This window comes from Lemur catta, chromosome 21 (genome assembly GCF_020740605.2).
Source record: "Lemur catta isolate mLemCat1 chromosome 21, mLemCat1.pri, whole genome shotgun sequence".
In the NCBI taxonomy this organism is placed as follows: Eukaryota; Metazoa; Chordata; class Mammalia; order Primates; family Lemuridae; genus Lemur; species Lemur catta.
The window spans coordinates 31,066,219-31,079,945 of NC_059148.1; the positions used below are offsets into that span (position 1 = coordinate 31,066,219).

The 13,727-nt window shown below is 55.6% G+C and overlaps 1 protein-coding gene across 8 annotated transcripts in view; it reads right to left on the reverse strand.

Moving 5' to 3' along the window:
* RIMBP2 (RIMS binding protein 2) overlaps positions 1 to 13,727 on the reverse strand; it is a 62,608-nt gene that overhangs the window by 22,051 nt on the left and 26,830 nt on the right. For all 8 annotated transcript variants that reach the window (XM_045534305.1, XM_045534301.1, XM_045534302.1 and 5 more), the window contains 6 exons: positions 13,084 to 13,160; positions 11,671 to 11,780; positions 9,692 to 10,507; positions 4,511 to 4,662; positions 3,034 to 3,489; positions 1,231 to 1,377 (listed from right to left, as the gene is read on the reverse strand). In XM_045534305.1, coding sequence (XP_045390261.1) covers positions 1,231 to 1,377; positions 3,034 to 3,489; positions 4,511 to 4,662; positions 9,692 to 10,507; positions 11,671 to 11,780; positions 13,084 to 13,160 — 1,758 coding nt within the window. The remainder of the gene's footprint in view (positions 1 to 1,230; positions 1,378 to 3,033; positions 3,490 to 4,510; positions 4,663 to 9,691; positions 10,508 to 11,670; positions 11,781 to 13,083; positions 13,161 to 13,727) is intronic.

Consider the following 13,727-nt stretch of genomic DNA (forward strand, 5'->3'; position numbering starts at 1 on the left):
CTGGGGGCCAAGAAGAGGGGACACTGATGGAATGGCATCTCAGCACCCTGGGCTGCCGAGACGGTCCTTGCTCGGCCCCGTCCCCTCTTTTCCAGTCCTTGGAGCCCAACGCCAGAGACGCGCAGGGGTGTCTGGGTGTGTGCCGCGCATCTTAGGGTGAGGAAAGTGAGGACAGAGGACGTCCCCACCAGAGCCACACCGTGAACTGGGATGGCAGAGATGGGACCGGGGCAGGTCTCCCAACTCCAGCAGACAGGACACCCGCTGGGGTGTATGAGACACGCGGGCAAAACGTTCCGTTTCTGGGCACCCTCAGCTTCTCCGACTCACTGACTGGACAAAGGGTCACGTCAGAAGCTGCGACTCTGATGACAGTAGGGACCGGACACTGTACGTGAACAGGGCTGGGGCTGGGGCGGTGCAGGGGTGCACGTGCAGCGCGAGCGCCAGGCACTCGGGGCGGGACGCGGGAGCCCCTGTGCAGGCTGTGTGCTCCCCGCCACCAGAGGAAGGGAGGGGCACGAAGAGGAGGCCGGGGTGGTGTAAAAGATTTGGCAAAACGTGTCTTTTAAGATGAAGAGGACGCTTGTGAACACGCCCACTTTGCGATCCCGGCAGCCCTGGCAGACTCGTGGTGGTGGTGCCACTTCACTCGCAAATGCCGGGCTCCGTCACTCGATGACTCGAGTGTTTAAAGCAAAATAAATTCCAGCAACTCAAACTACACACTCTGAGGAGCTCAGTTTTGTGAGTGTGATACATCCATGAAGACATTCTGGTTTGCTCCATGGTGTTGATTAAGCACAGTTCCTTTATTTTGCTGGTGGGCAGCAAGACAAATGGGTTTAATAGCATTCTCTGACATGTTTACTAAAAATACCCCGGTTTCAATGACTAACGGAGACAAAGCTGTGTAAGCACTGCGAGTCACACTGAGCTGGTGGCCGGCGGAGAGGAGCGTGCGTGCTGCAGGCAGAGTGTTTCTCTGCGATGTGCCCACAAGAGGGCGCACAGGAGCCGTCTCAGTGGAGCAGTCTGCAACATGACCATCTGGGCCGCTCCAGCCCTGATTCTTTCACTCGGGCACCAATTGGAAGACGTGAAAATGAACTGATTTTAAACGAAGATCAGACTGGTTTGAATGCGGTCCCTGTGTCTCCTGATTTCCAAGGAGCCTGTCCCAAGCCGCTGCCCACCAGCAGCTGAGGGCGTGGGCCGACCCGCACTCACCGGCTTGCCGAGTTCAGACCCTTTCAGGAAGTCGTCCACGGACGCCCCTCTCCTCTTGACGTCGGGGGAGTCGTAGCCGTCCTCCTCGTCCGAGGGGGCGTACTGCCCCACGCTGCTCCTTTCTAGGAAGATGCTCCTTTTCTCTAACTTGGAAAGAGAAAGGAGACGCAGGGCTGAGCGGGAGCTCTCAGGAGGGCCCGCTGCTGGGCAGGGCTCCTCCAGCCTGGCCACGCGCCCGGCTCCCTGCCCCAGGGCGCAGGTTCCCCACGTTGTCCCGGCATGGGGACACCAGGCACCCCGGGCTAACCGGCATCATGCCTACCTGTGCTTAAGGTAATGGACGGATACAAGTGAAAACCTCACCTCCCTCCACTGGTCACCTTTGCCCGGCTTTTAATTTTATCGGTTAACGTTTTCTAGAAACTTAGAAGCATCTGCTTTCTCTCTGGTCCTCTGGGGAGAGTGCTAGGGCTGTCAGCCCCTGGGGCCTCCGTGAGGGTCTCTCAGGGAGCAGTGATGCTGCACCCGAAAGGCAGGGGGGCAGCCCCTCTGCTGCACCCTCCCGGCCTGGGGCTCCCGCCAGTGAGCGGATCAGAGCCAGGACGGACTTGTGCGTTCTGAAGGAGTTCATTAGGTCAGAGGTCACAGATTCATGTGTGCGTGTGTGTGTGTGTGTGTGAGTGTGTGTTTAAAGTATTAGTGCCCAATGTTGAACAAATTAGGAGACTTCACAGAAAAGTCTGAGTTTCTGGTTTTTCAGGAGGCTGGAGCACTGCCTGGGCAAGTGTGCCTGGGGGCCGGGGCTGGGGGCGACGGGAGCCCCTGCTCAGCCACTGTTCTCCCTCCGTCCTCCCAGATGCCACCTGTGCTGCTCGGCTGTCCCCTAAGGGTGTGTGCCCAGAGGGGGCTGACGGGAGGAAAGTGTCCCAGCACCAGCACAGTCCTCTCCAGGGGTCGCCGTCCTGAGACCCCACAGGCTGACCAGGGTGCTGAGGGCCCTGGCTGGGGGCTGTGCCGCTGCCTCCGAGGTGGGGACTCCAGCTCCCCACAACGAGAGAGACGGGGGGCTTGTCCCAGGCAGGGAGGGACACACGGTCTGGCTCAGGTCCAGACCCTACTCCCTGAGTCCTGGGTGGGAGGCATCACTTTATAGAAGATTTCTTAAAATTTCACGTCTCTTTGCACGTGCCAGGCCAAATATGGCCCTGCCACCATCCAAATCCTCCCTCTGCTTGACCCAGAAAACTTCCAGTAATAGGCATGCAAATATGTACGTACATATGTATGTATCCATGCACACCTCTATATGTAGGAGCATATGCATAAGCATGTGTGCAGATGTGCATATCTACATATATATATACACGTGTGTCTGTACACACACGTGCCAGGGCTCTGAAGGGAGGGAAGCCCGGGAGTGCCCCGTTCTAGAAGCTGGGTCCCCGGCTGGCGTGCAGTGGGTGACTCAGATCCCATGACACAGCCCGGAGCCCCTGTGGTGGGTCCCTCTCAGCCCACCTTCCAAGCCAGGCACGCCCGGGCGTTTCCTTAGCAATCTGGCTAAATATTTGCAAAGGAAAACAATGTCCTCCCCGCAGGACCAGGAACAAGACAGGGTCCGAGGGGAAGGTCCGAGGGTGGGCTCAGCCTCTGTCCCCAAGCCCGCAGGGCGGCTGTGGGCGTGGGGGGGGGGGTCCTGTCTCCTGCGCAGGCTCCGGTGCGGAGGAGTTGGCCGCCCGCGGGGCTGGGGACAGGATGCGCTGCCGGAGCAGAGGGGCCACCAAGGGGAGTGACCCAGCTTACCCTGCCGCTCTCGGCCACTCTCTGCGCGGCTTCCCGGGCCATGGCCTTGGCGACGGAAGTGGACACCGGGGCCCCCTGCGGCTGCGGCAGGATCCGGCTGGGCGAGGGCGACCTCCTCCCCGCGCCGGGCAGCGCGGGCGGCTCCAGCGTGTGCAGGTGCGCAGGGGCGGGCGCGCGGCCCGGCTCCCAGGACTCGTCCATCCTGGCGTGGGGACCCAAGTGTTCATCTTTGGTATTGGGGGCTCCGGCACTGGCTAGTGGCTTTGGGGCGGGAGCAGTCCTCGGGTGGGGCGGTGGGGACACCAGGAGGCCGGGGGGGATGGCCGCGACGCCGGAGTCCACCGACTCGCCCTGCGCGGAGAGGGTGCGCACGGTCACGCCCTTGGCCTCCAGGCTCCGCAGCCGCACGAGCTCCACCGCCGCACTGTCCGCCGTGGGGAAGATGACTTCGGCCACCTGCACACAGAGACAGCCGTCCTGGGTGCGCCCGCCGGCCCGCCAGCCAGACCCCGGGGACAAGGATCCGGCCACCCGCACCCCAGTGCCGCGGCGCCGCGCAGCGCGGGAAGCCCAGGAAGTCCGCGGTGGGGCGGGGACCTGACCGGCTGTCGGGTTTTGGTGCGGCCGGTTCCGCAGGCCCGGTCACCTCCCAGCTTCTGGACCCACTCAGAATAGGGGCAGGGACCACAGAGGAGTCTGGAAACGGGGGTTACGCCGCCGCTGGAGGGAAGGAAGCGGCCGGGCAGAGGCCGATAGGGACTCCAGGGGCTCCGGCCTCTCCTGTAGGGGCACGGCCTGGGGTGGGGGGCGCACGGGGCAGGGCCAGGAGCCGCAGGGGGCGGCTGGGGCAGCCAGAGACGGCTCAGGGCACCGCGACTGTTCCCGGCCATCCCTGCTCCCGGCGCCCGTGGGGACCAGGGGCAACGCTTCTGCTTTTCACCAGGCAGAGGTGGGGGCTGGCGTGGGTCCCCTCCACGGGACACCAGCAACACCCCTTTCTTGGCGTCACGGCCCAGTTGCCTGTTCAAACCCTGCAGTGTTCCCCAGGAGAGACCCCGGGCCTCGGTTGGCCATCGGTAACACCTGGCCAAGAATCCATTTGTTGCAGTGAACAAGCCAGTCACTGGCGGAGGAGGCTCCCATATCGGGGGGACTCAGAGAGATACATTTTTAAACATGGGGTATACGAAAACCGAAACAAACAAAAGCCAGGAGCTGGGCAGGAAATCAGTGAGGGGAGGGAGACAGAAAATTCTGGAAAAAGGAAGGGGCCAAAAACAGTGGGGCAGATGTGTCCTGGTGTGTCCCAGCTGGGGTGGACGTGGGGCGGGACAGATGCTGGTGGAGGCTGAGGGATGAGGATGCTCCAGTGATCACCCCTGAGGGGGGTCGTCCCTCCTGCCCTGAGCACACGGGGGGCCAGTCCCTGCTGTGTCGGAGCCTACTGACCCCCAGCCCTGCCCCCTCCAAGACTCACCCTCTGCCCTTTTGCGTACACGCCGTAGCCGGTGACGAGGGCTCCGTTGGACAAGCCGGTGGGAGTCAGCGCAGGCGGTTTCCAGGAGACCTGGATGGTGGCCGGGGTGGCCCCAGCTTGGATGGTGACATCTTGTGGGGGGGCCGGGGGACCTGGGTGGGGACAGAAGGGAAGAGACGTTTTCAGGGCACGGCCCTGGCAGGTGGGCTGTCGCTGCGCTCTGCCTGCCTCACGGGAAGGTCGCCAGCAAGAGACAGGGGAAGACACGGAGCGTTGCAAGCAAACCAGAAACACCGTCGGAGAAGCCGTCAGCTACCAGCATGCACATCTGCTCTTCTTTGTTTTTCAACTCAGCATTTATTCATCCTCTTCTGGGAAATGCGAGCCTCAGTTGTCTCTGCAGGACCCTCTCCTCCTTGCGTCCATCTGTGCGACTGGGCAGAGCTGCCCCAGCCCAGGAGACAGGCTCGCGGAGGCGCCGATGAGATGCCGGCGTTTGGCAGATGAAGGCGATCCCTGCACCCACCTTGTGCCCCAGAGAACGAAGCCTGAACCTCACCACCTCTCATCACCCGTCTTGCCACCCGTGACGTTGAACAAAACCGAACGACAGAGAGAGACCAGGTTCTGACGAAGCCACCTGAGCCGAGACCCAGCTGAGACCCACCGACTTCTCAGCCGCACCAGCTGCCGTGTTCCCTTTAGCGCCTCAGCCAGTCGGAACCGTGGCTCACTGGTCTCCCGAAAGGGGTCCCGAGCAGCTCACCCAGGCCACAGGCCAGCAGGGGTCATGTCACAGGGCACTGCAGGTGGCACCTGGAGCCCTCGGGATGGCTGACCCTCCGCTCTGACACCCAAGGGTGGCTCCCTTTTCTCCAGGTCCAGGGTCAAACACCCCACAGCTTCCTGTCTGAAAGTACAGGTCACTTTGCTTCGGAAGGAAGGTCTTGTAACTGTGAGGGGGACCACGAGCTTCAAGGGCTCCGAGACCTCACTCACGTCCCCAAGGTGATGACTTTCTAGACCGGAGAGCAATGACTACCTCTCGTGACTACCGCACATTACATGTACATGTACTGGTTCATGGTAAGTGCTATGTGTATGCCAGCTACTGTTGTTATTTGCGTCACTTGGTCACCAAGGGCACTGGGACCCTTCATCTCTTCATACTCCCATGAAAGACCCGAAGGTCCTACCCTCCAAATCAGCATGGGAAGGTCTTTCTGGAAGGAATAATCGTTTTTGTGGAAACCACTCATTTTGGTATTCACTGTGAGGTGGACGTGTCTAACCAGACTATGGGGATTTACTGAGGATGAGTCTGTTCCCCGTCTCTGGGGGTGACCAGTCCCTCCGGAACACTGTGAACTCCATGAACCTCATGTGCAGGCTCTCTCCCTCCCTGTGGTTCCGCAGTGGACCCCTCTGCAGAGCACGGGAGCAATCGCTGTGGCTCTCGCCCACTCAGAGATGAGTCACCGGCAGGGCCTTGGACACACAACAGGACACCACATCCCCTAATTTCTTCAACACACACCCTTGTGGCTCAGTAGTATTCACCAGATGAAAAGAACCAGCGGTTCTTGTCACAACCAGGTCCATCTCATCTACTTGTGAAGAATACCCAACGATGAGACAAGCAACACATGCCTTGTGGCAGAAAGAACCTCAATTCATTTCAAAAAGTCTGTGAGCAGCATACTCAATGTGCCCTGCCTTGTGCTGGCGGGATACAGAGATAGTGGAGACTACATGATCTGTTAGGTGCCATGATGTTAGGTGAATTTCCATTTAACCAGCCTTTTCCCTGAAGGTACTTCCCAGTTAACTTGCATGAGGGGCAGAGCCTAAGCAGAAAGTATAGCGTTAGAAGTCAGCATTCAGGGCTAACTGAGCATATAGAAATGCAGGGGGAAAAAATCCTTAAAAAAAAAAAAAAAAAAACAGAAAAGGAGAAACACATGAGAGGTATCCCTAAAATCTGTGTATCCATTTCCCTCAAATTAGGTAATTCCTAAATTGTACATGTGCAAGGCAGGCAAGATTCAAAGCAATATAAAGGAAGCTAGAAAGCTAAAGAATTGGGTGTAGGATTTCTCAGCGCTAGGAAGAAAAGTGGAATTCAAGTCCTGCCAAGTTAGAGGAGCTTAAATTTCCACTGGAATCCCACATGGGCCACACCTTACGTGTCAGGATCACATTGCAGGACTAAGGGCCACAGGCTAAGGGCAAAAATGAAACATATTCACCCAAATAAAGCCAAAACCAGCATTCACAGGATCTAGATATGCCACAGTTTTTTAACTGTCTGACAGCCTTGACTGTGTATAAACTACCATGTCTAGTACACAATGAAAATCGATAGACAGGCAAAGAAATAAGAACATGTGATGCATAATCAAGAGAAAAAGTAGCCAGTAGAAGGAGGCCCATGGATGATCCAGATGTTGGAATTAGCAAAATCTTTAAAATAATTATTACAAATAGATTAAAGCACGTACAGGAAAAAATGGCTATGATGGATGAAGATATGGGAAATGCAAAGAGTGATAAGAAAACTAAAAAAGAACCAAACGAAAAATCCAGAACAGAAAAATATAATAGCCAGTATTTAAATAGCTTCATTTGATGGTCTTAGCAAATGCGACACTTGAAAGAATCAGTAAACTTGAAGACAGATTGATGGAAATTATCCTAACTGAAACACAATTAAAAATTGAAACAGTAATAATGCATGTTCCTAGATCTGTAGAGCAATAGCAAACAATCTGATTTATGTATAATTGGAGTCTCAGAAGGAAAAGAGAGAATAAAGCAGAAAAATTATGTGGAGATATAATGTATGAACTTTAAAGAAAACTACCACCCTGAGATATGGAAATCTAATTTTCAAAAAGTATAAATGAAGTAAAAGCAATGGCACATTAGAATCAAACTACCAAACACCAAGGAGAAAACCTCAAGGCGTCACAAGGAAACCAGAGCAGTGACAGGTGACACATTACAGAAACTATGCAGACCAACAGAAAATGGAATGCCATCCTTAAAGTGCTGAAAAAAACAGTCTAGGATTCTAATCCAGAGAAAACATTTTCAAATGACAGTGAAATAATGAGTTAGATAAACAAAATTACACTTCAGGAAATTCTAAAGGGAATTCTTCAGGGCTAAAAGGAAATGATCCCAGTTGAAAATATGGACCCACATAAAGGAGGAAAAAGGGGTGGTGAAAATTGTAAATATGTTGGGAAATATCAAAGACTATTTTCTTGACTTTTTCAAAGGCAAGTATGTATTCAAATAAAAATAACAATGTATTAAGGGGTTATAAAATATGTAAAAGTAAAATACGCAAAAACAAAGGAGCACACGTAGCATTATAATGCTGTACTATTTTTCCATTGTAAATAAGTAGGCATATTTGAGGTAATTTGTAATAAGTTAGCATGCACGTTGTACTCCCTATAGCAGTCTCTAAAACAGTAATACAAGGTATCATTTCCCAAAAATTGTCAATAGAGGAAAGACAATGGAATTTATAAAATTCTCACTCCACTCAAAAGAAGGCAGGAAAAGATGAATAAAAATAAAGCACAGAGAGGACAAGTGAAAATTAAAGAATAAGATGGTGACTAAATCAGGTCATATCAATAATCAAAAGTAAAGGGACTAAACATTCCAATTAAAAGGCAGAGATTGTCAGACTATTATAACAGCAAGACCCAACTACACCGTATTTACAAGAGACACACCTAAATATACAAGGATACAAAAAATTTGAAAGTAAAGATTAGAAAAAGATACATGTAAACAGTCAGCATAAGAAAGCTGGTGACCATACGAATATCAGACAAGACAGACTTCAAGAGGAGAACACCACCAGAGATAAGGACATTTCATTATTAGAAAGGGATTAATTCATTAGGGATATCTTTCAATTTTAAATGCACATGCAACTAATAATGGAGCTTGAAAATATATAAAGCAAAAACTGAGAAAACTAAAGAGAAAAAAAGACAAATAGTAACTCCCAATAATTGATAGAACAAGTAAATAAAACCCAGTAAGCACAGGGAAGATTTGAGGAGCTCTATTAAATAACTTGACCTCATTAGCATTTATATAACACCACACTAGACCTGCAGAACATGCATTCTTTTCAAGTACATCTGGAATATTCACCAAAGTGGACCATATTCAGGGCCATAAAGCAAGTCTCAGTATGTGTCAAATGAATGAACTCATACAGGGTATATTGTCTGATCACAAGAGAATTCAGTTAGGGACTGATAATAGTCACATATTTTTTAACCCTCAAATATTTATTATAGAAATTAAGCAACCTATTTATAAAAAAAAAAGACCCTATATGGAAAATTGGAAACTATTTTAAACTGAATGATCCTCCCCTGAAGTGGCAGGTAGAAAAAAAAAAAAAGAAAAAGAAAAAAAAATATTTTAAACTGAATGATAATGGAAGAGAATATATCACGTATTATGGGCTGAAGGTCAAGCAGTGCTTAAAAGGAAACCTATCAGTATAAATATTTATACTAGAAGGACAGCTAGAATAGCTAGAAAGTATGTTGAACCCAAAATAAATAGAAAGAAAATAATAGCATGAGTGGAAATCAATAATATACAAAATTATAAAAAATAAAAAAACTCAACCAAGCCAAAAGATCTTTGAAAACATTGATAAAATGATAAACACAAGTCTGATCAAAACAGAAGCATAACTCACTAATAAGAATTCAAGAGGAGGCCGGGCGCGGTGGCTCACACCTGTAATCCTAGCACTCTGGGAGGCCGAGGCGGGTGGATCACTCGAGGTCAGGAGTTCGAGACCAGCCTGAGCAAGAGCGAGACCCCATCTCTACTAAAAATAGAAAGAAATTATCTGGCCAACTAAAAATATATATAGAAAAAATTAGCCGGGCATGGTGGCGCATGCCTGTAGTCCCAGCTACTCGGGAGGCTGAGGCAGGAGGATCGCTTGAGCCTAGGAGTTTGAGGTTGCTGTGAGCTAGGCTGATGCCACAGCACTCTAGCCCGGGCAACAGAGTGAGGTCTCAGTCTCAAAAAAAAAAAAAAGAATTCAAGAGGAAACATAACTACAAATCTAAAGGCATTTAAAAAATATGTTAACACTATGAATAACTTGCTAAGGCTCGGGCTCACCTGCGGGCAGCGTGGAGAACTCCACGAAGGCCTCCTTCTTCTCCCTCTGCTCCAGCGGCAGCTGCCACGGCATCTGGTGGGGCTTGGCCAGGACCCGCACCTTGTAGGCCGCGTTGGGCCTGAGGTTGGAGAGCTGGTACTGGTACCGGGCGGCCCCGACGACGTCAAACTCCTCCTCGTTGAGGAAGATGACGTGGCTGTAGTTGCTGTTGGTGGGCAGCCAGGACAGCTGGGCCGAGGTCTGGGTGACGTTGTCCACGCGCAGGTGGCCGGGCGCCACCACCACGTCCCGGCCCACCAGCAGCGTGCACCGCAGCTCGTCCGAGCTGCCCCGGCTGGTCGCGCACTGCACGGAGATGCGGTAGGTGCGGGCGGCCGTGTCCAGCTTCTCGATAAGGGCCTTGGTCCTGCTCCCGAGCGCCAGGCTCGCCCGCGCCTCCTTGTCCACCAGCACGTTGTAGCCGCTCACGGTGCCCCAGCCCGGCGGCACCGCGGGGGGCTCCCAGCCCACAATGACACTTTTGGCGAGTTGTTTGATGAGGGTGATTTTCCGAGGGTAAGGCACAATGTCTTCTCCGACGTCGTCGATGTTCAGGTCCAGCGTCCCCGCGCCGTTGTCCGTGATGCCCAGGTCTGTGTGAGTGGGCGAGTGCAGGTCCAGAATGTTCTCCCCCTCCAGGCCGACGACGCCGGAACGGTTGATGAGGTTCTGGCCCTGCTCGTGCCCCAGCGTGCTTGCCAGGCGTGACTCGTTGTCCTGGACAAAATCCACAAAGTTGGAGGGCACCAGACCCCTCTGCCCATCCAGGAGCTCCCCTGTTGGGTACAAGGACAGAGTCGTCACCCAGGCAGGCGTCATGGCATGCTCCGCCCCGCTCGCTGGTCCTGAGGACCAGGAGGCAAAGCGACGGGCCTGTCCCGGGATTCCTCAGCTCCGACGTCACCTCCACACCCATGATCTAAAATGACCTCCCCACCTCCCTGCATCACTCGGTCTGGTTTTCTCCACGATGCTCCTGTGCCCGGACACCGTCTGGCACGTGTATCTGTGCCCGTGCGGTGACCGTCCCTTGCCAGCCAGGACGCTCTGTGCGGGCAGGGGCCTCAGGACTACGGGATACCGAGCCCCGCTCTGGCTCTGCGCGACGGGTAAGCGCGTAGAACCCGCCAGGCTCCTGCCCACGGATGTCTCAGAGACGACCTGGTCACACCCCAAGTGGGACAGCCAAGGGGTCCCATCAGCTCCACGAGGTCACGAAAGAGAAACCCGCTAGTTTAACAAGAAATGTTCCCTCTGCTCAGGGGAAGCAGAAGAAACCAGGACCCTTCTGTCTGCACAGGGCGGTTGAAAGTTTAGGGCATCAACACATCAAATCCTTTAGGATGTCGGTTCACGGAGCCATGAGGTGCGTCACGTGCTCATCCTCAAGCTAAGAGGTGACAACGGGTGAGGCCTTTCAGCTGGGGGCTCGTGTGTCCAGGGTTCACATTGGGAGGGCGACCCCGAGGGAGTGATGAGGGAGGACAGGGGTCCCGACCCCCTAAGTTGACAGCAGAGCCTCCCAGTGATGGGACCGCCGTCTGCAGGTGCCAGAGGCACTCCTGTGTGAGGTCCCCTGGCGTGGGACCCAGCCCTGCTGGAGAGGACCCCGACTGGGAGACCCAGGGCGCTGGGGCTGTCCGGTGAGAGCCAGAGAGACCCCCTTGGAAGCAGAGGGTCCACCAGCCCCGCCCACCTGCAGAGCCCTGCAGAGACTGACGTCACAAACACGTGTCACAGGTCTGCCTAGAAGCTAAAAACTGGAAACCCGGCTCAGCTTTCTTGCCGGTCATCGAAAAGGGGGACCCAAGATGCTGGAGAGAGGGTGGTTGGGGCAGGGGGCTGGGAACCCGGCACGTCTACCGGGCCCCCGGGACGAGTCGGTCTGGGGGTGGCCCGGCCCCGCCCGCGTCAGCCACAGGCACAGCCCGGCACAGACCTTCATAGAAGCCGTCCTCGTCCATGTCCCCGTACACGTAGAGGTATTTCCCCGCCGTGAGCGGCAGCTCGGCTTCCGGGTTTTCATTTGGCCCGTCGAAGGGGTTGTAGCTGGAGGAGGAAACACAAGGCTTCCGTGAGAGGCCCTGCTCGCAGATGCCGGGTGGGCTCGCAGATGCCGGGTGGGCTCGCAGATGCCGGGTGGGGTCCCAGATGCCGGGTGGGCTCGCTGCCTCTCTCCCTGTACTAAGGACTCACAGACCCTCACAATAGTTCAGGCCGCAATTGCAGTAAGACGCAGCCGGGGCACCAGGCAGCCGGTGAGGACCCCAGGGCACTGCCGGGCAGCTCTGGACAGCGGTCACCCCTGGCGACCTCCGTTTGCTGCCTGTCACGGGCTGAACTGTGCCCTCCCCGAAAGACACATTCACGCTCTAAGCCCGGTGCCTGCGAATGTGACCTTCCTCAGAAACAGGGTATCTGGGAACATTACGGAGTCAGGATAAAGTGGCCCCGGAGCAGGGGGCTCCAACCCAGGGACCGTCCGTACGCGAGGACGGGAGACACAGGGAAGCAGCCACGTGAGGTAGGGACAGAGAAGCGCGTGAGGCCACTGCGAGCCCAGGAGCGTCTGGGGCTCCCAGAACCCGGGAGGGGCGAGGCAGGGCCTTCGCCGGAGTCTTCAGAGGTCGCAGCCCTGCCTACGCCTGGTCCCCTGACCTCCGGCCTCCAGAGCTGCAAGGACAAATCTCACTGTTCTGAGCCACCTAGCACGTGGTCGGCTGCCGCTGCAGCGTGGGATGCAGACACACTGCTATGGCCTGTCCCCCAGAGTCCTGTCCCCCTGAGTCCTGTCCCCCTGAGTCCTGTCCCCCAGAGTCCTGACCCCTGAGTCCTGCCCCCCAGAGTCCTGCCCCCCAGAGTCCTGTCCCCCTGAGTCCTGTCCCCCAGAGTCCTGCCCCCCAGAGTCCTGTCCCCCAGAGTCCTGTCCCCCAGAGTCCTGTCCCCCTGAGTCCTGTCCCCCAGAGTCCTGTCCCCCAGAGTCCTGTCCCCCTGAGTCCTGTCCCTGAGTCCTGTCCCCCAGAGTCCTGCCCCCCAGAGTCCTGTCCCCCTGAGTCCTGTCCCCCAGAGTCCTGTCCCCCAGAGTCCTGTCCCCCTGAGTCCTGTCCCCCAGAGTCCCGTCCCCCTGAGTCCTGCCCCCCAGAGTCCTATCCCCCAGAGTCCTGTCCCCCTGAGTCCTGTCCCCCAGAGTCCTGTCCCCCTGAGTCCTGTCCCCAAGTGCCCGGCTGCAGCTCCAGCTTCGCGGCAGAGCCCGGGGAAGGGGCCGTCTCCACTCACGGGACGTTCCCAGCCCTGTCACCCCCTCTGCTCCCAGCGTCCGCGCTCACGGTGCAGAGAGGGGCAGCGTCCTCACCTGTAGCGGGCGACACACAGGTGCACCTTCCCCGAGTATCTCTGCTTTGAGGTATTGGAGTTCCGCTCATTCTCCATCTGGGGAGACACAGACAGTGTCCAGGTTATGGGAGCTGAGGGTCGTGTCTCGCGCCGGCCAGGCACAGGAAAGCCTCGCGTGGTCTCCTTGGGCTTTGGGGGGACGGCCTGAGACTGAAGAGCCCCCCAAGATCTGCAGAGCCCCCCGAGATGCCCGCACACCCCTCCTCGGTGTGGAACCTGTACAGGGAAGGGCGTTGTAGGGAACCCAGACCCCGAACACCAAGCAAGACTTGAGGCGAGGTCTCCTCCATTCCAATTTAAGGCACGAGACTGGGACCGTGCCAGGCCCCGCACTGCTTGGCGTGCTCTGCCCACCAGGGGCTGGGCCCAGGAACGAGACCACCCATGCGTCTGACGGTGCCCAGGCTCACGACGGCTGCAGGGGGACACGGCATAAGGGGCTTGTCCCCCAGGCCACCACCCTCTCTCCCCACCTTGGGGTTTGCAGAGTGAGGGACCCCACCCATGGGTGACTCTCACAGCATCCCCAGCAAGAGTGAGCTGGGTGCCAGCGTGCCCCCTGCCCTCATGACCCTGCTCTGTCCCTCCCCATAATACACGCTC